This window comes from Melopsittacus undulatus, chromosome 2 (genome assembly GCF_012275295.1).
Source record: "Melopsittacus undulatus isolate bMelUnd1 chromosome 2, bMelUnd1.mat.Z, whole genome shotgun sequence".
NCBI lineage: Eukaryota > Metazoa > Chordata > Aves > Psittaciformes > Psittaculidae > Melopsittacus > Melopsittacus undulatus.
Window position 1 is genome coordinate 19368453 of NC_047528.1, and position 24765 is coordinate 19393217.

General features: G+C 39.5%; 1 protein-coding gene across 4 annotated transcripts in view; it reads right to left on the bottom strand.

Annotated features, from left to right (window-relative positions):
* ATP8A2 (ATPase phospholipid transporting 8A2) overlaps positions 1-24765 on the bottom strand; it is a 279853-nt gene that overhangs the window by 107459 nt on the left and 147629 nt on the right. For all 4 annotated transcript variants that reach the window (XM_031049535.2, XM_013129215.3, XM_031049536.2 and 1 more), the window contains one exon: positions 848-922. In XM_031049535.2, the coding sequence (XP_030905395.1) occupies positions 848-922 (75 nt within the window). The remainder of the gene's footprint in view (positions 1-847; positions 923-24765) is intronic.

Here is a 24765-nt window from a genome sequence, read left to right on the forward strand (position 1 = left end):
TTTTCTGTATTAGGATGTCTTTGGAATGAGTCTTCTTAAAGAAAAAAAAAAATTAAGTTTCCTCTGTCAAGAGAGAAATGCACAGGATTTTTCAACACTAAGTGTCCTAATGGCTCATAAATCCAGACACCAGGCGCTCATCAGCACAGATCTATGGTATGCCAGCACAGCATACCACAGATCTACAGTATGCCATGGAATGTGGTCCCACAGATCCTCCAGACTTTAATTAGTGTTATTGATTAAATAATATTATTAATTAAAGTGATAAAATCATATAGCACATGTGGCACTCTGCAGTGCACAATGAAAATCAAAAATCACTTCTGGACTGACATATCCTGCTCTTGATTCAAGTGAAAAATGCCAGTGGCATAGTAATGATACTTCCTGTTCCATATATAATGTAGCATGAGTCAACCCAAAGCATCTGCCTGACACTTTTCTGAGCATCGATTGTACAGGGTCTGAGAAAAACACGAATCATCATAGATGAAGATTTTGTATCTATTTTGAGCATGGTCAGCAAAATATCCATACAAAAGACTGAAGATACTTTCAAAGAGAAAATTCAATTCCATTTTAAAACTGCCAATTTTCCAGTTAAAGTTGCCAAAGGAGGCAACATTAGGCCAAACATGCATTTTCAAGGTGTTTTCCCAAATTTTATTTTTGCGATAAAAACACCATCCAAAATGTATTTTTATCTACCTTATAGAGCAGGTTCAAAATGGCTTTTACAAATGAACTCACCTTTCCTGACATACATCCAAGACACCTGTGAGAAAAGGGACACAAAGTACTATAGAAGTCCAAGCACCACCAAGTCAAAACATGTAGCACTTACCACATTATACAGACCAATGCACCATCGCTCAAATAAGATCTGCCCAGAAAATCCATTAACGAAAGCAAACCAAAGCTGAAACAAAGACAAGTTACAAGCAGGTTTAGATTACTGCACTGAACTGTACTATACTGAAGGCTTAGCACTACTGCAGTACGTTTCCATTTACAGTAGAGAGGATGTGGAACACAGACCACCATCTGGAGACAGCTGCCTGTCATGCTCTAAAAGTAATTATCACCAGTGACAGGCAGTTATTCTCTTCTAAAGTCTTACATTTTAAATACTGCCAGAGCACTGCTTATTTAAAATAAAATACTCAGGTGATGGAGCAACTTGCTGTCTTTGCATCATTACTCTAAAAAAATAAATGGCTTCAAACTATTCCAACATCCTTATTGCTGGCAACTTAACATGCTTGAAGCCAGAACCCAGCCTCATTTACATCATGGTTGGCAAAAACCAGAATTTTCCAGGTAAGAATATTTTGATGGATGCTCTGCTTGATTTCCATGTGCTATTTTTACAGTCCCAGAATTAAAGTCATACAAACTTATCAGCAATATAATCATAATTACATTTCAATTTTATTGTCTATGTTACATTGCTATGTAATAAACCATCAATGTAATACTTAAACATTATTAAAGGGGTTACTCAAAGAGGTTGTGTAGTCTCCATTCTTTGACAAGTTTACAAAGCACATCTGGACAAGCCTTGAGCAACCTGGTTTGAATTTAGCATTCACCCTAATTTGCACAAGAGATTGGACTAGACGGCCTCTAAGTTGCCTTCCAACCAAGGGGATTCTGTAATGCCACAATCCCAGGAAACCGCTGGAAGCTGCAGTGCATAGCCAAAGTCTTTCCAGGATTTCCTTGGACCTAGCTTCCTTAAGCCTACTTCTTGCCTTGTTTAAGCAGCTTTTTGAAGCAAGAACTGCATTACTGGGTTGGAATAAAGTTCATTAATGGCCACTGAAAGAAGCTTGGGAAAGAATAGAAAAAAGGAAAGCATTATGTTTTCCCATGTAAATTGGAAACTGGAAGAATAATCAGCAGTTTAAGGGCATCTTTAATCAGTCTGAATTGTTGCACTTAATAATGAAGGATTTCTTGTGAATTTGTGCCTTAGTCCCTTTTAAAATCCACACTGCACCATAGTACTTCATTCAAAATTAATTCAACATTGTGTACGGGAACACTCTCCCATCCAGCTCCTTTCAACATGTTTTGCCTTGCATTTACTTTACAAGTTCACATTGTGCTGGATGCACTAGGTATTGCAGAGCAGCCAAGTGATGCCCCTGCCTATTCCCTTCTCACTGCCCAACAGCCCATGGCGCACACAGGCAGGCATCTTTCCTGACACCATTCTGCCACTCATGTAGCAGCACTCTCCTACTAGCATCATTTATTCTCTGGTTCACTGTCCCAGCAAAACACCTCAGATGATTATTTAACTGGATGTCATCTGATCTCTTCTCTGCTCCCATTCAAAATGGATATAGAGTAATTAGGAAAGAAGACAAGAGAAGATGACAAGATTGGATCAAGACCTACAACTGTCTTCACAGATGCAATATCCAACCAGACTAAGAATCTTCAGCATGGGACAGTGGGAACTTAAGGCAAGATTAAAATACTCGTTAGATAGACAAGAACAACAAATAGCTGTTCAGATAGGCACTGCTGTCCCGTAAAAGGACAGAAGACAGATACATTCTATATCCTAACTTTTTTCATCACTTCTACTGTACTGTTACCTTGAAAGATCGCTGCTCTCTAAATCTCACTCTCAGGAATCAAATGACCCAAAGCAGCATATCAACCAGTCTCACACACTTCAAATATACCTCAGCACTTCAAATGCAAGATAATGATAGATATTGGGTACAAAGCCTGACATCCCCAAAAGCAACCACAATTAATCTGGGGTTGCTGGGTAAAGAGAATGAGGGTTTCTTCTCCTAGGAAGAAACAGAACTCTAAACAAGCATATTCCCAGATATTCAGCAATGATGATCTAGGCATCTTGCAACTAATTGCAACTACGAATGAGGGCAGCAATTTTAGAAAACATAAATAGCTCACAAATCAGAAGCCCAGCTGGCAACCTCAGCCTGTGCTCTGCTCAGTTTTCTCTACCCCACTGGGCAAAGCAAATGTTAAGCTCGTTTAAGACATTGGCTCATGCTATTTAGGAAACCCCCGCTTTCTGAAACCACAGCCTCCCACAACTAGTCCTACAGCAACAGAAATTTCTGATTTTCCACCAAGAGAGTAAAACAAAGCAGCCAGACTTTTTGTACCTGGCCCACAGCTGGAAGAAAAGCCCCAGGCCAGGCAAAGCTAACATCTTAGATTCACATTTCCCAAAACAAATATTAGCAGCAATGAAGTGAAGATAAAATCATATAAGACTTGGAAAGAACCAAAGCTGTTAAGATGCCTTGCAAAACAGCAGACAGACTGTCAAAGTAGAAGTGAAAAATCCCCACTCAACAACCCAATTCTGCCTACTCAATTCATTAAAGAACCTGCAAAAGCCACCTTGACATTAGTCAATTACTAAAGGAGAATATTGAGATGGAAGTGTCTGGCTGGTAAATGAGTATCTACATGTCACTATCTGAAGTCTTTTGCAGTGTCTTTAAACACTGGAAGACTTTTCTACCGGAAAGTTTTCTCCTTATTTCAAGGCTACTATAAGAATTGCAAGAATTAACATTGAGAAACCTCAATGTTCTGCTATGTCAAAAGCCAAATTTGAACTATTTTTCTTTTGGCAGGATCCATATAAGTGAATAATTAGAAGTGAGAACATTCCCAATGCTTACACAGGTCTGCCAGCACCACACACTCTGGAGGACAAAAGCTGCTACAATTAGGATGTACTGAAAAATGACAGCGATGCTTGTCTTTTCCAGAGAAGCATGTTCTCCAATGCCAACTGAGAGGAATCATGTTGTATACTTCCTCATTATCTTAATATCAACAGTAAAGCAGGTACTGTTTAAAACATACATTCATTTCAAATTTAACACAAACCATAAACCGTCATGCCTGGTTTAAGGACCAGCTGCTTGTAGAGAGAATATGGTACTATTTAAGGTCAGCAAAGAAAAAAAGACCAACCGACACAAAAAAGCCTCCAACTCAACACTCCTGTTAACAAAATGTACTAAATACTAAATATATTTGAATTTGCAACAATCCATGCTTGACTCAGACTTAGTAAGCTGGTAGGAAAACTTGCCAAGTCTGTCTGGCTTGCCAAGCTCCAGGGGTTCATGGGGCTCAACTCCAGTACTGCTATGAACAAATGGACCCAAAGTTATTAAACTGCTTTTCTGGCTGGGAAAAAATAAACCTTTTCACTTTAACCATTACCTGGCTGCCAAAAAGCTGGAAAAGCTTATTTGTAACTCAGCTACAAAATACGTATTTTTCTCCCAAGGAACAAGAGATCCAATTTAAATGTAAAGAGATTCAGACCTAAGGCTAAAATCTGGCTTGGTATATCGCTGCACTTTACTATAGCAGATATTGCAAAGATCTGAATCCAGCAGGTACCATGCACAAAGAAAGTTGAACATGTTGCAAACTGAAAACTAGTCCATGCTCCTGCCTTGAAGTGTGGCCACGTTCTCTAAATAAGAAACCCTGCTGCTGAAGCACTCGATGCCAGCTGTGAAGTGGGCACTTTGCCACCAGAGAAGAAGGGGGGAAATCAAACTGCTGCCTCCTTCCAGAGGTCAACAAAAGCCAACAGATGGTAATATTTGGTTAGTACTGACTTCAGCTGCAGGCAAACTGAGGATCTCTAGGCAAACCAGTCCGACACTGCTGTTTTGAACCACACAGCACATCCACCTGCTCTGGAGTGTATTTTGAGAAAAGATCAACTATTATTTTCAAAAATAGTCCCACTTGAGCAAGTTGGAAGGCAAATTTTAATTGCATTATCGCTTCATGCATAATGAAGTGATAATGCAACACTGATGCCTGAAATAGTGGGAACTAATTTATTTCAGTGCTCTAAGGCACTGGGATAGCAAATCATCTATTCTAAATGTGTGTATTTATGAAGTCTTGATAATAGACAGCTTAACGAGTACTAGAAATGTTTTCCCAATTCTGCTAAAGGGCACAAAAAGCTAATGCAGTCAGGGTATCAACAATTGCCACAGGCACCAATTATAGCCAGGCTGGATGCCTTTACTATTCAGAAATGAGTTAAATTCTCAAAATATCCTCTCTCAGCACACACACATTTTGCATGCTCTCACCAAACAGACTCATTTACAGTTTGCCCAATAAAACAGGTTTGTGTGTCTCCTGTACAGTTCGTTAATAATGTATCCTGATTAAAAATCTCTCATTACAGATGTCTGTCTCAATGCCAGGCTCTTAGTCCTGCCCAAAAGCACACAGCCTTTAAGTAATTCCTTCATTAGAGAATATACAGCACCAATTTTATAATATAGGTGGAGAAACTTATTAATAAGATTTGACGGGGTATGCATGGCTTCCCAAGACTCACTTTACTTGCCACTGAATATTGCCCTTGCTCTGTTTGTTCGCCCCACCATTTTTAACTTTTTGCTGAAAACAGATCAGTATTTTTCAATTGGAAAGCATTTGCTCTAGGCCTGTGAACCCCAAACAAGTGCCCATTTAAGCTTAAGATTCATCTCCAATCTTCTTCACCAGTGTTAACAAGTAATTTTAGTGTCTTGATTATTTTTAAAGTATTGCTTTTGTCTCATTAAAACCCCTCTAATACAATGATTCAAAGCTTGGTCAGATAAACAGATATCAGAACAACCAACAGAGATTTCTTGGCTTTAAACACTAATTAAATAAGCTTGATCAGCTGTTGTTTCTATTGCTGACTACAGATAGTTTACATTTCAGCATACTGAAGTGCACAGTTTTATCAGCTTATCTTTCTCTGCTCATATGCAGGAAATATGATTTCTTCCTTATACATGTTGCTTCTGTGCTTCTCTATGTGACCGCTCATGTCCTTCCTTCAAAGCACAGCTAACATTCAACAGGAGAGGCAAGTACAGAACAGAAGGGGCACAAGGGGCAAGAGGAGCATCACCCCACTGTTACACAAACTGCAATTCTTACAGTTTAAATCCTCAGAATAATTCTGAAAACTTAAATAAGAATTAGTAAACCTCGGGGTTTTTTCCTCAGTGGTTGCCATTAGAACAGTTGTATTCCTTGCCCCAGGAGTTCTAAGCATTTTGGAAAGATACCACATCGGCAGATGACTATGTAGTATACATCAAAGGACGTAGCCATTAAGACACAAGAAGATTGCCTCTTCCAGCAACATTTGGCCTTGATATGCTGTTAATGTGTTTAAAAAAGGGAAAAATACCCCAACAAAACACAGTAGGCCATCCAAACTCTTCTCCTTTACAGTGCAGTGGTGTTTCTCTTTGTGTTCCTTGAATTACATGAACACCTAATCAGTATGCCACATTATGCATTCAATATTCATGTCACTGGTAGAATGAACATACAGCCCATTGGAACAAATTCAACAGAAAACTGTAATCTTCTATTTATTTTTTTTAATCTTACAAAATCAAGTAAAGAAAGGGCAAGCTATTTCTCCAGTTCTGTGGTGTGAAGTGTCCCAGAGACTTAATATTCTTCCAGCACACTAACTGCTGCAGAAGGAAGCCTATGATAATGCGATTAGAATGGCCTTTGTTGCCAAAGGGCAGATGTACTTGCCCAAAGATGTGGTTAAACTCAGCAGCTCCTCTGAACATTTCCTTTTTACAAATAGTGCCAGCTCTTTTCTGAGTTTATTTTTCATCCTTCCTTAAGTTTCCTGGAGTATCAAGAAAGCTGACACTGCTACACTAGGATTGCCTCATCCCTTACATATGTGACACCCTACAGGTGACAGGACTTACATACCAGCTTTTTAAAAATTAAAAGACAGTTCAGTCAAGCCCCTTCAGGATGCAGAGTTTCAGCATGCCTACATGCTCAAGGGGGTTCAATCCACAGCCAGAGCAACACTATTAAGACTGATGATGCTGGGAAGTCTCCCATTATTGTCGTACAAAGCCAGTAGTGTCCCGCTCTTGCTATAGGTGATGCTGAGATGGCTGGAAGATGCCAGCTGTGACAAAATAAGGCAGAAGCTTCTGGCTACATCCAATCCCATCCCTACTTGGGGGAGTGAGGCAAGCTCAACTGCTTGGTTGGTAAGCTAGGAACATCATGCCAGGCCACTGACTGCTGCTGAACAATGGAAAGTCATGCTATGAACTCCCAGTACCTTCTTTTACAAAACAAACACTGTTCTTAACAATCCTTTCTTTAGTAAAAATAGTAGCTCTAAAGAAAGGTTTCCATGAATATGGAAGACATGCTTATGCACACAGCAGCAGTAAGCGCAGTGTTGGAGCCAATGCAGTAAAAGTTTTTGGGGGTATGTTATTTCCCCCTCACAGATTTGCCTCATCAACTTCACCTGTTCTTGAGTACAAGCACATCACTGTGGAACCAAAGTACAATATGACTATTAATAGCCTGGGCATGTATTAATGAGAATTTATGGTATCTCCTCAGCATGTAATCATGCCAGACTGGTCTTGATATGACTTTCACAACTGTGTAATTGACCCACATCTTACATAAAGAGATACAGACATGCTATTACACAGTTTTAAATGACCTGCTGGCTTGTCTGAAGCCAAGTGGTAACAGAAGTGCTTTGGGGTTGTTTTTCTTAATTTGTTCTATTATCTATTTAATTCAGCAGCAGAGAAGACATAAGTTTAACTATTTACACTAACAGGTGAGGAAACATTAACAACTTCAGGTAACTTATCCATCTGAAATTTTGCTAAGCATTTAGAACCCACTAACAAGAATGATGCTAGAAAGCAAGAAAAGCAATATTTGAAATAGAAGATTAGGGAACTGTGGAAAAATGGATGCTACTACTGTTACCCAAATAAGGGCAACGAAAGGAAAGCGTGGAAATGGCTACAGAAAAGATCAACAACCAGCAAGTCTAGTACTGGATGTACCAGCAAAAGGAAAGCCAACAAAACACACAACATTCTGTGAGTGAAGCCTGATAATGCCACAAGTCAAAAGTGAGGCTAAATCCACCGAGGCTCTTCACACCTGGGCTGTGCACTAGGGCTTGCCAAAGCCTGAATAAAGCACATCACCACAGATCTGTAACAACAAAATATTTCAACACCTCTCACACCTACAGAAGAACACAGAGATCAAAAGCTTTAACACAAACCTGGCCCAAGAAATTGGCACACAAAACACAAAAAACCCTGAAAACCTAACACTGTGTGCATTTGGGAAGGAGAGAGTGGAAATGACAAAAAATAGTATCTAAATACCCACACTGGGATCTTTGATCCTTATGGAGCTGTATTTCTGTGGGACACTGGTAGAATACACCTGGTCCCACTCAAGCTGGATCTGGCCTTACTGTAACACAGATCGTGACATACACATTGTACTCACTTCAGGGAGTGTACATATCAGTCCTCCTCTCTACCATCACAGTATTCTGTTTTCACATCCAGTTAGCTGAAATAAAAAATCCCCATCCCAGACCTCATTCAGGTAGTACTCTGGGATAGTGCTGCAAGAGCACAGAAATGCATAGTAAAAAATTCCTTGAATCTAGAAGCACTAACCCTGTAGGAGCAGATATTATCAGGATAGAGAAAGGCAGAATTAAATTAAATATAGGACTGTATGGAATGCTGTTATTCATTAAAAAAAAATGGTACTGCTTTTGCTCTTGGTTTGCTTCTTTCCATAGCACTGTGTGGCTGGCAGTTTCCACTTCAGCTATATGTAGCTTAATGAAGCAGGTAGCTCCCAATCCACATACCAAGGCATTCACTTATATCTGTGTATGGTACAAAGGGCACTGAAATGGAAAGTAATAAGGAGATCAATATTCATTTTAATGTAGCTAAAACACAGTTGTGCAGCCTTAGTTCTTGGATATGAACCTAGACAATGTCCTGAAGTGATCAAAACTATTTTAAGATTTCCAAGGAGCAAATGAATTCCCAAGTACTGACTGAATAAAGTTGACTGTGACCAAGACCCTGACTATCTCTATACAGCTCCTATTTTATAGGATGTTTTACTTCAATCCTTTCCCTTCTTACTTTTATTTGCAGAAGTCCCTTATGTTACTTATAAATGCAGGTTCACAGATTTTGCTTTTCTTGTCACCACATTAAGGAATCCTTCTGCAGAGCTGCTGAATTAAATGTAATAGGAGCAGTTCTATAGCAAGGTCATTTTAGGTCTGGAACTGCAGTCCCCTCAGGATTCTCTATTATGGCTACATGAACTGCCAGGTTCCCCTTGCAAGTCTGCTTTCCTCCCTATGAAATAAAATTTATTCTCTGTGAGCCCTTGTGTTAAGCTACTTTTATCCAGGAAGTTTATATAAAGTTTTGTGACAGCTCAAAACTCGCGGAAAACAGCAAAATTAGCAACAGAAAAGCCAGACCACTACAGAAACTGTAGCTCATCTTCTGTTATACTCACAAGAGTAAACGGTTACAGCAGTAATCCCAGGAGCAGCCCACAGTTCTCATTACCCACAACTCTATTAGCATTGCAGCACAAAGACAACATTCTATCCCACAACTACCAGGACACACAATGTAATCTAAAAAAGCGCCCTAGTATTTATCTTATTTTCCATTTCTATTTACTAGTACAGTAATTTTCTTGGTCAGTGGGACAATCTAAAATCAGGCAGGACTTACCATTTTTTTTTTTTTACACAGCTGCTTTTAAACATGCTACCCTTTCCCTAAAGGCTCCAAGACTAGTTCACAAAAGGTCTCTCCCCTGCTTCCCTTGACACTCTTCTCATGTGGAAAATACAATATTGGTAATTTCAGTCTAAATTTATTTCTTTGCATGCTGGCAAAAGCTGAAAGACTTGGATGCTAAACATCTTTTGCCAAAACATGCAGCACATTGAAAGCACATGCAATCACTTCATTGGCAAATGACTTATTAATGTACTTCTCACTAAAGAAATGTTTGAACTCCTTTCAATAAGCAATTAGTTTTCTTTCACTGCAATACATGCAAGTAAACTATTGATGTGCCTTTAAAGCATTTGCTATATTTTCTGACAGCGCTGAGAACAAAGAAAAATCAGAGTATCTGGGAAAAAATACCTTGGACAGGAAAAACCTGAAAGTTCATACACCGGGGCAATGCATTCATATGACTGCTGAACTCAGTTCAAGATTTCATTACATGCCTTTGGGATGGTATTGCACACTCATTCACTACACTGAGCAAGCAGCAGAGAGTGTTTCTTTTTATGAATGACTCTCTTACAAAGGCTGGGTAGTAAAGGAGAGACTGCAGCAGACAGCTGATGTTTACTACAAACCAGTTTCTAGTTTCACAGCATTTTGCAAATGAGTTTTTAATTGATGCAAATTAAGTTGTACCATCACCTTCCTGCTGGGAAAACCCTTCATCACCAGTGACCATCAAATTGCCTGTGAGCTCAGGCCAAGGATAAACCTCTGCTTTAGTTAGATTCTTACCAAGTTCCACAAACACACAGTAAGACTGAGTGATTATACACAAGGAAGATCTGAGATGGCACCCAAGGTGACCCTCACAGGAATAAGATCTACAAATGAGGTTTGAGCTTAGGCAATGTTGTAAGTAGCAACTCTAAGAATGAAGATGTATTTGCCATCTTTTATGCAACATAGAACAAAAATTCATGAAGAAAAACTAACCACAAGCTTACTTGATAATTAGGCAAATTCATATAAACTGCGAAATCCTATCTGTACAAGACCCCAAAGCTACTTCAGAAACAAAGTGAAATTATACCCAGAGTAGAATTTCCACTAACTAACTACAGTAAAGAGCATAAGTGTTGCTAACATTCAGTACAGCAGACAGTGGGAAGCAGGGAAATACACACAGAAAACATCCATACCATACTTCACTTGACCTACACAGAATAGCATGACTCCAGCTGCTGTGTAAGTCCTTTCTAGTCCTTCAATAGTAATTGTGTTTCAGAACTAGACTCAGGTGCAGAAAAGCACCGAAAGAATGCAAGAGGGGATAAATAGACTTTTGATATATTAATTGAATGCAGGGGAGATGTGTATTTACTTCCTTCTAATGCATTCTTGGGACAGTGAGCTCTTCAGAACACAGCAGAGGCTCCAGAAAAAAATTCTTCTTTACAGAAGCCATGTATTGTATGAAAATTTGTCTAACTAAATCATAGTTATGGTTTTTCCCCATTGCATTCTACCCTCATTCTAGATAGCATAAGCATACATCTTTAGGAAAGAAGTTCCCCTTGGTGCAGAACATAGCAATTTAACCAGCACAGCACACTATGTAAACTGAAGGCAACCAGGAAACAATGAGTTATCAGCTGTATAGGGAGACTTCTGATCCAATCATACACATTACCGTTTCTTTTGTCCTTGGAAGCACATAGCAGCCCTCATAAGATCTTGGTTACTGGAGAAAGTGCTCAGCTCTCTGACGGAGCATCTCAATTCCAGAAGGAAGTGTAGATGCTGTCTTTGCATAAGAGTATCAGGACAGCCATACCCATGCAGACCAATGGCTCATCTTACTTCATTGACTACCTTTAATAGCGCATGCATGCCAAGTCCAAGGGAAGAAAATGGACCATGCAATTTCCAGGTCTCAGTATGTACAAATATGCAGATTTGTGGAGATTCCAAGTCTCCTGTGCCTTGCATATGTAGTAACCTGCAACAGCTCTATTTCTTTGTGGTTTTCTGCTCCCTCATAAGCCCCCTGTAAACATTCTGCAACACAACATCCTTTCACAAGGAGATTTAGGTAGGGTTCAAACAAGCACAAGTCCTTACATGAGGCAGAAAACTAGTGCAGCAGCTGACAGGATTATTTTGTGGGACCTACCTACCTAGCAAGAAGGACACTAGTGGTGTCCCTGCCCATGGCAGGGGGTTGGAACTAAATGATCTTAAGGTCCTTTCCAACCCTAACTATTCTATGATTCTATGAGTCAAGTAAGATTGAGCGAATGACTCCTCAAATTTCAAGAACTCTACCAGCTGGTTAATGAGCAATATTGAACAACACTTTGGTAGAGACAGATTTTTACCAAGTCTACCTACAGAATAGAGCTGGTGACCTATGAAACTGAGTGGTACCCCAGATCACCTACAGATGTTGTTTTTCCAGAATGGGGAAATAAATATTTCTTCTAAACAATGCTGCTATCAGCTTAGAGAATTAGTCTTTTTCTAGACATCAGAAAGATTTTTGCAGTAGCAAAATCATTTAGGGCTATGAAATGTCTTTTCACTGCATACAGCCCGCAGCTAGTCTGAAATCCGGGACCCTCGATCTATGCAGCCCTTTGAGCTACGTTGACAGGCTTAATACCCTCAAACATCCTCTTATCTAGTCCTATAGCTACACCATGAGACCTCATTGATGGAATAAACACAGACCTCATTCTGTCTGGCTCTTCAAAGTTTTTTAAATCCCCATGCAGTTGGTCTACTCAGACCAAGGGCAGAGTGCCACAAGACAGTCAACCTTCTACTCCTCCAGGTGTTAACACTGAGCAAGCCAGTCCACATCTATAGTAGGTGACTACCTACGGTAGTCAGCTCTCTGAAAGAACTGAAAACAACCCACAACATAGCTATTGCTCCCTCAAAAGACACTGCAGACCCATCTGGAATTAAACAAGGCAAACATCCCAGCCTCCAGTCTCTCAGGAGCACTTTTTCAGAAAGAGCCATTTCATCTGCAAATAGGATATCGCAATCGACAGCAACTTAATGTTTCATTTAAGACTACATCTTCCATACTGCAGCACAACAATCAACTCAATTAATTTAAAATGCAAGTTTTAAATCTGCGGGACAAACTATTCAGGCTATCATTTCAGTTTAAATCAAGCTTAGGGTGCTCACAGAACATTTGGTACCAATTTAAGTGGATTTACAATCACATTGCAGTTAAACCACTGTAACTTCCTTGTGGAGGCAAGCCCATATGGCAGGCAAGGGAACATTTGTTTATATAGTTTGGATGACTATGAAGAAAAAGAGGATGTCAGAAATAGCCTTCACTTCACTGCTTGGGGATTTCAGCACTGAAGACTGAAAGGTCAGGGAAAAAGCTTATTATCTTGCTTGCACTACACAAATATTAGAAGAAACTTTAAACCACTTTACACTGTGATCTGTCTCAGTTGCTCAATTCTAACAACAGAGAATGTACCACCACATACAGCCACATCCAACCACTTCAAGGGAAATACATCCAGAAAAGACATGTCAGATCTTCTACCCTTAGTGGCTTAGGTGAAATTATTGATTCTAATTAAAATTTTAGGGTTAAAAGCATTAATCTTACTTAATCCCCAGAAACACTATCCAACCCATTTTCACTGCCATAATGTTAGATCTTCACATAATTGTAAAGATGGCAAGTGGTTACTTGCACCAGTCATTTTGCAATTGGAAGTGTTTTGCTCCAGCCTCAGATCTGTCGTGTATGACACAGCTAATTCTTGGGCTGCAGTAGGCTGGAAATCCCTTATATGGGGCAGATACACAAACCTTTGGTCCTCAGTACCTTCAGTCATTCCTGGAGAGCTACGCTCTACCTTGTTTGTTTCATTAGCATCAGGTTGTAGCATGAATACGTGTTACCTCTGCTCAGATATTGCAGTGTCCTAACTAGAGACTGAGTATTTTCTTCACAAAGGGAAAACTGTTTGACAAGTTAGGAAGTGTTTCCTAAAGTAAAAGCTACAGCAGCTGTATTTTAATCACATCAATTACTCCACAATCAACATACCCTCTCTGGGGTCAAAATATTTTTCATGTTGCTGAAACAGAGAACAAGTGATATCAACCTTTGGCTGCAATGACCACCCTGCCCCCAGACTTAAAGCACAACCAACTTACATGTTTCCAGGCTCCAGCCTCAGGTACCAAGAAACAGGTGATTATATTCTATAAAAGCTTTTACTTTCTGACAAGTGCAGGAGATGCAACCTGAGATTTAAGGAAGTGAGGAGCTGCCAGGGCTACTATTGGGTAATTTCTCATGTAACAGGGCACTTTGCTCAAGAAATCAGTTTATATGAATACATGCAAAGCACTGGAAACTCAAGAGTTCTCAGTGAAGAACAAACTCCAAGCTTCCAATGAAGAACAAAGCATCTGAACAGCAAATAAAGAACATTCATTTTATAAAGCAAGTTTGCAGTATGACATAGGCATGCATACTATTGGACTGTAAAATCAACTCACATTCATTCTTATGGATAAGCCTGCAGTTAAATTGTATTTATAACCAAATACTGTACTCAAAACCACTCTGTTATAGTTTTCCCCAAGAATTAACAGAAGAGGAAAAAAATAATGGTAGTTACAGGTTCTATCTGCACTCAGTGTCAAGGTGTCTCAGATAAGGTATAACATGAAGCTCATGGAAAAGTTGTTTTGCTTCAGATGGAAATTTTAAAATCTTTTGAAGTTATTCCTAATACAGCACAATGTTTCTCAACACAGCACTAGATTCAGAACCATAACCAACAGCCTCTTACAAGGATGAATCGTGTATTCTTGAAGCACATCCAGTACTGCAAAATAACTTATACCTTGGCTAGTTCAAAAAAAGCAACATATGTCACAAAGCACACTACAAGCTATTTTTCATGGCTGAAAGTGTTCCTACTTGCCCTATTATAGAGGGCAAGGAGGAACATTACTATTACTCTTAGCTATTACTCTTCTTAGCTTGCTCTTCATGCACTGCCATCAGCTTGCCAAAATTACAGATATTACAAGCAAGTTATTAGATTCCAGTGTTCCCAAAAGCTATGGAAGACTGTTGTGCAAAAGCTGAGTAGCTCACTTCTTTACTATCACATATTTAGCAATTCCTCGCACACTTACAACAGATTAAGGCAAAACTGATAACACTTGTTAAACTGGTAACACTTAGAAAATGGTAGCATACTTGAGACTACAGTATAGCAATGACTAAATTAGTTACCTTTCTGGAATTCTTAAAATAATCTGCTAACTACAAGCAGCTTAGTTATTGGTATTTGAAGGAAAACCAAACCTCACTCTTGAAGACCTTCATCTATAGAAGTAGTTATTTAGATCATCTTCCTTGCTATTGAGAGGTTTTTTAGTATTAAGCTTCTGAAGAGTTACTAACATCACTACCTTCTTGTCAGCATCAATATACAAAAGACAGGGAACCAGCAAAGCATCTTCCCCTCTGAAAAGGTGTTTTCCCTATCCTGGCACCTGTATTGTACAGAACCTCTCCTGGGATAAAGGAACCAGCAAAGGAAGGTGCTTTCCATCTACTAGAAACAATTAGAACCCAGAATTCAGATGGGTACCTGGTGAGAACTTTGGCAAAAAAGTAAAAACATAACTAAAAAGTATGAGTTGGGGGGGAGAGGGGAAGGTTCACACTTCAAAAGGAAAAGGGCCTTGTGCTTAGCAATGATTCCTGAAGAGTGCATGGAGCTTTCCTTTATTTGTTTTGTTTTTCAGGTAAAACTGTTTTGTAAGCCTTCTGCAAAGAGTTCTATAGTTTAACAATTTAGCCCATGGATGATGCTTTATTAATGGCATGCATCAAACGTTATCACCGGAAAACTGGATAGAAGCCCAGATGTCTGGTTTAAGACCATTTTTACTTCCTACATTTTCAAAACACTGCATGGGGCGCTAGCTGCATGACACAAGATGAACTTAATGAGATGCATGCAGCTATGCCTGCATATGCTGCTTTGCAAATACAGAAGCACTGGTTTAGGTTCTGCTTTCTGAAGCTGTTCCTGGAGTGATTTAAAGCTGTTTTATTCCTCTCAGTCTTTTCTCTAAAGGTCTTCTACACCTCACCTCACCATGTCTGACAGATACATAGCTGAAAACTTTGGATACATCATTTTTCAAAGACTCCAGTACTCAGACCTCGTGTGGTACCATGAAACCAAACAGTAACAGGCAATTAAATTCAGCCAGTTGTGTGTATGTGCTCAATTTAACTGCAATAGGTTACTTCAAATCAAACTCTGCTGTGGGCACTGACTGGAGTTACCACTTGGTATCAACATATGTAATTTATTATGATTGATTACTACTTACTGTAAACCACTTTAATAGCCATATATGAACAAACTTAATATAGGTTATTCAGGTTCAAACTAAAACTTCAGCATATATATTGTATTACACACCACACAATTCCTATTGAAAAGCCATGCCATAAATTGCAGATTAAGGCAAAAGAGAACCTTGTAAGATATGCACCATTTATAACCTATTTTAAAAAAGGATTTTGCTGTATTTCTGTTGATAAGCTGTAAGAATATTTTCACTTTGTTCTCATCATTTGAGATATTTTAAAATTTAGATGTCCTTATTTTCTTTGAGCAGGAGTGCTAATCCTTCCTTTTCTGAGCCTATGAATTGCCTGTTGAAACAAGAACCACCCCCAGTCAGCCGTCAGTTTGCAAATCTGCCTTCAGGTCCAAACAGTCCAAGCCTGAGAAGGAGGCAGGATTTTAATGGTCCAATTCAGCAGCAAAATTGCAGCAGAAGACAAGAAGAAAATTAAGATCATTATTTTTCCATTTTCAGTGCTTGTGTTTTATGGGAAGACATGATACAAGACACCATGTAAATCCTTAACAACTTTATAACAAATCCTCAGAGAAAAAGCAAGTGACACAAGCAGGATCACTTCAGGGAAGCCTATCTAGATCAGAAACACATAAATAATGTGAAGAAAAAGGACCACATGTGGCAGGCCAGTAAGACTAACTTCAGAAAATAATCAATGGCAACAGAAGGATGCCTTTCCTTCATACAGAAAAGACAGACACGTGTAACTGACTCTACTGATGCATAAGCTACACTTACGAGTAGTGTTCACAATAATTACACAAGCCGTGACCCTCGCGATGGTCAGAGATCCTCCTGATCAGGAGCAACATGATAGAGACTACCACAAATGAGACAGTAAGCTTCCTTTCCCACAGGTTTAGTCAGCATGACAATTTCTTCTCAAGTTTCCTGCATTACCCAAGACCCCTGGGCCCTTGAAAGACTCATTCTAAGTAAAAATACACACAGAGCGCATTCGGTGTCACCCTGGTGACAATCTGTCATCCTCCAGGCATTCTCCAGCTGTCAGTTTTGAACAGTACTGGTTATATCCTTTAATGCACTGAAACACGTCATGGAATAAGACCTTCTTAGATTCAGGTGCATTAGGTTTTCATATTCTTTGCTGAAGAGACTAGATTTAGGTAAACATTTGAAAATAGGACAGAAAGATGGGCAGGTAGCTCTGAGACATAACATGTCGCACTAGTACACAGCCATTTGGAAGAAGAAGAGAAATGCCCCGATCCTCCCCCAGACAATAAAGTTGGTATTGACAAAAATAACCCTAACCCTAGATTTAGCTTGCCCTACTTCTTAACATGGCTACTACACTCTGGACAGAGTATGAGCAATGCTGCAAGCAGCATCCTGTAGCTGTTTGTTGTAGACCCAGTAATTTTTCCTTTTGTCTAGAATGCAGATGGGTCTGACTGTCATATAAAGGAGTATTCTTTCAAATTTGGAACTCAAGTTTACAGCTTTGGGGATAGATCAGAGCCAGAAAAGAAGTTTCCACACATTAGTGGTGGCCACTGACATCTCATGTTCAAAGCTATTGACCTGAGAAAGTAAGAGTATGACATCAGAAATTGAGAAGCTTAGCAATTTCTGATAAACTCCTGTCAGAACAACCCAAGTACTCACAGCTGTATATCACTACCAGCTGTATCCCAGTAACATAAAAGACTGACACCTTTCTTGCATTCCAGAGGCAACCATCCATCCAAAATAAATCTCTGTTAAGACCTTCCAAGAATATACTATTACCCCTGTGTGGATGCTGGGTTACATACACAGCAGCTCATTGCCAGGACATCAGAACAAATACATTTTATTAACACAGGGGGATGGGACTAATGAGCTCAATACATTCTGCACCAAAGCAGACACTATTTAGGATTCCGTTCGGGAGACACAGCACACATCAGGAGGCTAATATAAAGTCTGGTTACAGTGATTAGAGTGTCACCATTGTTGAACACAGTCTATTTGCTTGGGTAAATGTGCAAGGGCTAAGTCCAAACTCTCAAAATCTCAGCTCCAAAATGTTTTTGGTTCCCAGGCATCCACACCACACAGTACATCCACACTACACAGGATAGCTACCACTACAGGGCAGCTCAACTGTTGGAAAGAAGTGCTTGTTCCCTTTAGAGCAAAAACCGGGTATCGCTTCTGAGGGGAACCTGCTTCAGCTATTGCTTTTGATAGATAATGCAGGAAAAAACATACCAAGGTCTGTTACCTGCAGCAATGTGCCCAGAATAGCAGCTTACCTAAAAGAATGCCATAACCCCGCTGTAAGTTCTGGCCATAAGTTGCTTACACTGCAGATTTTGTTAGGTGCAGCTCCAGTAGAGCTTAAGAGTGAATACAGAAAACAGCTAGTACGGAGGGCAAGTATTCTTGTACAATACTAATAAGATGGACTTTCAACAAAATTTTGCCTTCCAACAACAAATCAATGTCATCTCACTCACAGGCATATGTTCTAGATAAAACAAAATACAAGATCTTCAAGCTGTTGATGACCTTTTTGAAGTGACAACAGTTTACCTTAAACTTTATATTACTACATAAAGCAGATATCAATACATTGGAGAAGTGACCGCAAATGACTCACTGCTTCAAGAAAAGTGGTCATTCTATGGAAAAAGTAAACAGTAAGATGGTTTAGTTTTCTACCCTTACTTTTCAACAGCACCAAGTGTGAACATTTTACACTCATATCACAAAGACAATTGATTTGGATCCCTCAGATAAATTTTCCTAAAACTACAGATACTCTTTCAGAAGATTTTATTCATATCACAAAGCTTAGTAAAGAATTAAATTCTCACTTCAGGTTTTGGGAAATAACCACCACAAATTCAAATGTTGAAGATATTAATTGCAATATCCTTGTTCTACTCTATTCCTTTCAAATTTTCATCAGCAACTGATTTCTTTTAAAACATGAGGGATATTGGGAATTACCAAGCCTGACACATTTCAACTATATAGCCTCCTGCTGAACATACAATGGGGATTTCAAAAATAGTTTGGGAAACTGGTTTAGGCAGGAGTAATGCAAACATGGAAATAGCTCCTCTTTGAGAAATACATCAAGGGTACAATGGGATGTGTGCATCCAAGTAAGTCCATTCAAAAGGCTTGCAGGAAATAGCTGGAACTCTAATCATTAATCGAGAACGTTAGGTCATTAATTCTCAATGGAACTGTGATGGGCTTCCAGCTGTTTGAAATACTAAAGAGAAAGCTGGAAGACTTTTTATTTCGGTACTACTACAATTTTTATCCTTCCCTCCTCATTTACCCATATACTTCCCCCCAAATACTCTTCCCAAGCGTAGTGGATCAGTTTATAAAAGTACCCTTTCTGCTTTACAGCAGACAGTAAACATTTCTATGGATGGTAAAGCAAGATAGATCCCTTCAGCTGGTATGCATGCAAGCACACACAGTCAGTTAAGAAGGAAGCCTTTCATGGACTGGAAGCTAAAAACCTACAAGTGCTACAAAATGTGCACTTCTAGGAATACCTTGAAACCCCTAATTCTTCTCTGATTTAGTTGCAGTTAGTCTCAGATGATGCAGCAGAGAGCACCTGAACAATGCTGCTGTCACCCCAAATGACTTTTTGGGGATGGAACTTCCTAGAATATTTACTTTGGGGATAACATTCAAACAAAAACATGGGATGTAAAAAGATGTTTTTCCTTTCTACACTAAATGATTTTCTGCTAATATAACTGATCAGTTAGAATATTTTTTGTCTATTGCCACAACAATCCAAGAATGGAACATGAAATCCTTTAAGATACATAACCACTCTCCGTATTGATACCAAAGCACAACTGCAATGAAAAAGCTTTTCTAAAACAAATATGTGATTTCACATAGTTTCTACAGCATGTAAACATTTGTCTTCTGCTACTATTTTTCAAAGCTGAAAGATTCAGTGGCAAGACAGAGCCATGGAATTAAAAGGGAATCTGTATTTTACATTTAAGCAGTGATTTGAGGAAAAAAAATTAAGGAGGGCTACCCCCCATATGCTGTTGCAGCCCCCAGTGAGAACTTCATATTTGCCATGGAAGCAGGAGTTATTTCAATGCAATACAAAAGCTATTTTGTAGGCTATAATTCTTCATATACCATTAAGCAAGTAGTTATCTGCCAAAATTGCTTTTTGGAATAGGATACATGCTCACTGCAGAAGTTTACTGCAACTGATGCCAGTGTGGAGGAGGTGAATAACTAAAGCTTGGCACGTGTCTGTTTCTCCCCATTTACTAGAATTCTATAGTAATTACTTCTGTTCCAACAAAAGGGAACAGACATTTCCTGCCCACCAGAGTGGTTTCCAGCTATACCTCCAAATGGAGAAATCTGATAATTAAAGTTTCATCAATCTTCATTATTTTTAATGTGACAGTAGATGTGGGAGTATTGCTAGATTTTGCATTATAGTAGCATATGCAGCAGCAACTTTCCTTGCAAATGTAACCAAGAAATGTAATTAAGTGCCTGAGTACAACCCAAGTGGAGTTTATCATACCTAGCATTTGCATCATCTGCTGCTGCTGCAGGGCTGCAATAGGAACCTTAGATTTGCTTCTTCATAAGAAAGGAATAACAAATTTAGTGATAAATCTCAGCTGAATACCAGTGTGGTTAAAGGGATTCCCCACTGGTACACCAGTAAAATAGGTAGGAAGACAGACTCAATGACGAGAATTAGAAACCTCCCTCTCCCAAAAAAAACATCAGTCACCAACACTCACATTACAATACAGTCAGCTACGTGAAGAGTGACAGGCAATGACCAGAGGAGTTGTTCTGAGTTTCTGAAGAGCAAAGCTTTCAGGAGACCATCATTTACTGATCTGACAACCTGCTCTATCTGGAATAAAGTCAGACTGAGGGGGAAAAAATCCAGCTTCCAGGTGGATACCTTCATGCTCATAAGCAGTCCTTATTGAGTATAGGTATCCTGACAGTAAGCAGAAGCAAGCCACAGAAGTGGGTGTCATTCATTAGAAACCACGTAGGTACCAGCAATATATGTAAGTATCAAAATCAGCATGCTAAAAGTTGCATTATTTCTTGTGTTACCCTTTTTCAAACACAAGCAAGGCAATGACTTCATTGCTGAAGAGACAACAGACCTTCTCCTCAGAGAGAGGTAAGTCAGAAAAGGGAGACCTTTGTGCTTACGCAAATGCCACCCACCCCCAAAGCAGCCTTTACAACAGCTAGAGATCCTTCACAGGTCAGCAGCATACACTCCATCTTTCTTCACCAAGCCCAAGAACAGAGGGCTTGCCAGGCTTACTTGCAACTTTTTATGTAGCCAGAAGCTAAACATATAGATTTCCAATCCCCACCTATATTTTAAAATGTTCTAGTTTTACTCTCATGCCTTCCCTAGAATGCTTTCTCAGCAAAATCAGGCAACTTGAAGAGAATGGTAATTCTCACGTCTCGCATCCCTTGAAGTGCTATCCTGCTTTTAGGTAACATATTCCTGCTGCTTCCCCTAGATTTACTGCTCCCACCTTCCTACTTCAACTCAGCATAAATTAGGAACTGCTTGAAAAATAGTAGTAACTGCTTCCAGAAGCCAAGTCTGCCAGGACTTTCACTGCTATCATTTTATCACCCCTCTACTGAAGGAATACCTTGTATTTTAGCACAAGCCAGCTCCTCCTCGTTGTCCAGATGGCCTAATGCACATTCATAGAGATCCTCCTTCCCCCCATGTACCACAAATCACACACCATAAAATCCAGTAATTGTGCATACATTCTATCTAAATTACGGTCTCCAATGTATTCTCAGTTTTTGAGATCACAGCTCCTTTGTGCACATGAACAACATGTGACTGACACAGGGAAAGGATTTTTTCGTTCAGACGTGCCTTTGGGATCAACTACCACTTCTCAACTTCCTTCCCTCTTCCCTAGCTCTATGTTTGGGATGTCTTTGAGTAACAGATACACAGACAGCCCAAAAGGGAAAAATCACTTGATTGTAAGTCTCCAGGCAGTTATGCCATGAAATTACTACAGATATCATGAACACCCAATTCATGTCCTTCATCTGCTTTACCTCCAGAATCTTTTGCCTTTTCTGAGGATACACAAGCAAAACCTCCCAGTTTAGGTTATTAAAATAACATGTACACTTCAGTATTCTTGACAAAAGTCTATGCTCCTATCAGAAAAACTGATCTCACCTCTCATTCAAGAACTCCTGTGCACATCAGGAACGTGATCTGTCTGCACTCTAACCTTAAAGAGTTCATCCTGCAGCTGTGCAAACATTAGTGCCTTGGCAAGCAAGGGGGGGAAAGACAACACACTGTCCTTTTTCATTTAAGTGTGCATTTATGTCAGATTAAAGCACAACCCAGTTGTGGATTCAAGTGATGTTGAGAGCACAGCCCAGTGCTGGGCACAGAAACACGCCTGACAGAGAGAGTTGGACTTTCTAAGGGAAGTGGCAAGTTGAAGGCCAGCACTGCACAAAGCTCCCAGTGGAGGAAGCTGCTGAACTCACAGCCACACTGGTGCCACCAAAGCAGACTGCAGCAGGCAAACGGGGATTCAATGTAGCACTGGAAATCACATCCCAAAATTTCTCCATTTCATGCATTTACATATTCCACCACAAAACTAAATAGGAGAGAAACGGGGGAAACTAAAGGAATTCAATACTCTACCCCCATCTCGTCCATGAATCAGGATGTATTAATAGGCACAAACACATTTCCAAGCAGTACGAACCCACATGTCATTTTTAACACTAATGAATGCCAGCTGACACAAAGCATACCCTGACTGTCATATTGCTTGGCTGCTCCAGACACCTGCCACTCCTTGGCAACGAGAGGAAAGGTCAAGACACTGTCAAGTAAACCCAAAAGGGAGACTCACTTTTCTACCAAAATTGAACTTGACAGGAGCCATCATCACAAATAATGCTGAGAGGTTCAGGTGTTACTGGTTACTGATGGCTTATGCTTCTGCTGCTACCGAGCCATTTGCATATTGCAGTCAATTAACAGTAATAAAAACCAATCTGCACTGACCTGTATTAACAAAGATAGTGCTATTTGGGTTTGGATGAGAATATACAGTATTATATTTCTTTTCTTACACACGTAGTATTTACACAGTTTATACAAAAATACACATATTTCCAGTGAATATCTGTAGAACTTAGATACAGCTAAGGCTAATGTATCCCATCTTCTCACTTTCCAAATCCTTAATTGCTTTTGCATGAATGCAAAGAAACCCAGCAAGAAGAAATCAAAATAACATTGTCACGTTTAAAAGCTGGCAGACCACATTTTGACCTCCTTCACTTTTCTGATAGCATCAAGTCATCAGTGGTTATCCATATCTTTGTCTTAACAGGGCAGAACTGAACTGTAACACACACAAACATGCATCAAGACCACTTATCTCTTGCTTTTCCACAGAATGAGTCCCTTGCCTTTGGTGTACAGATCTGAGGATTTAGCATACACTCATGACTACTGATAATAGTATTCAACACGCAAGTACACTCACTAACACGTGTTAAGATTACAGTGGTCTCAGCCTTTAAGTATTGCTCCTGATTCTCCTCTCCCTTCTGACATGGGCCCAGTTACACTGAACTGCTGATCCTAATTCACAAATACCAAAAATGACAATGGTTCAGGGTGCCCTTACTTTAGAGCAGTTATGTTCAAAATGCAGTGGTTCAAGAAATAAAAAAACAAAAACAGGTTCAAAGGAATGAGGAGAAAGAGAATTAATGGAAAAAATTATGGAATGGCAAAATAATATTTGGGGTGGAAATTTACAGTTGGCATTTCTGACATCCTTCAGAAACAGACTATAACTCTGAAACAAAACTATCACTAGAAAATTATGTGCATTTTAATATGTTCTAAGTTATTTTATTGAAAAGAGCAAGGAGATATAAAAAGCAATGACATGCTGTCTAGAGCACATAAATAATCAAATGCTTATAAATAGTCCTAGCTATCCACACTGGGCCCAGCATCTCAATACAGAGTGAAAAAACAGCCTGTTCTTGATTTCTTGTTTGGAGCTGTCAGACTTGCTACACGCAAGTACATAGTCCAGCACATCCTAATGCAAGCTCAATTAAGTGATGTAGGATTCCCACATAGGAAGGGAGCCTCTCCGGAGCACTGAATGAAAACAACTCCGCCTCTCCTGTCCCCAGCCACAGAGCTCTAGCTCCGTACAGGGCAGATATCCCTTGGGTCAAATATAGTCAAACCACTGAAGTGGCTTCAGAGCAGGAGAGGCTGTAAAAGCACATTTGAAAGCAACACCTATGCTGTTCCAGATCTTCACTGGGAACTGGACTGATTCTAGAGGATACAGTGTATTTTTTTACTCCTGACCCTGCTGTGCTAAAAAAAAATTGGGCCAAGACCTTGAACTTGGGCAAATACTCCAAGCCTATCTCCCAGATTCTTCCCTTTACAAACATAAGTGCATATATAAGATTTAAAATAAAATGCATCTTAAACTAGGTTACAGATGCCTTTTATGAAGCACAGAATAAAACAATTTCCAGTGGTTAATTAGTGAAACTGGATAGAGGTATTTTCATCATTAGTGCTCATCCA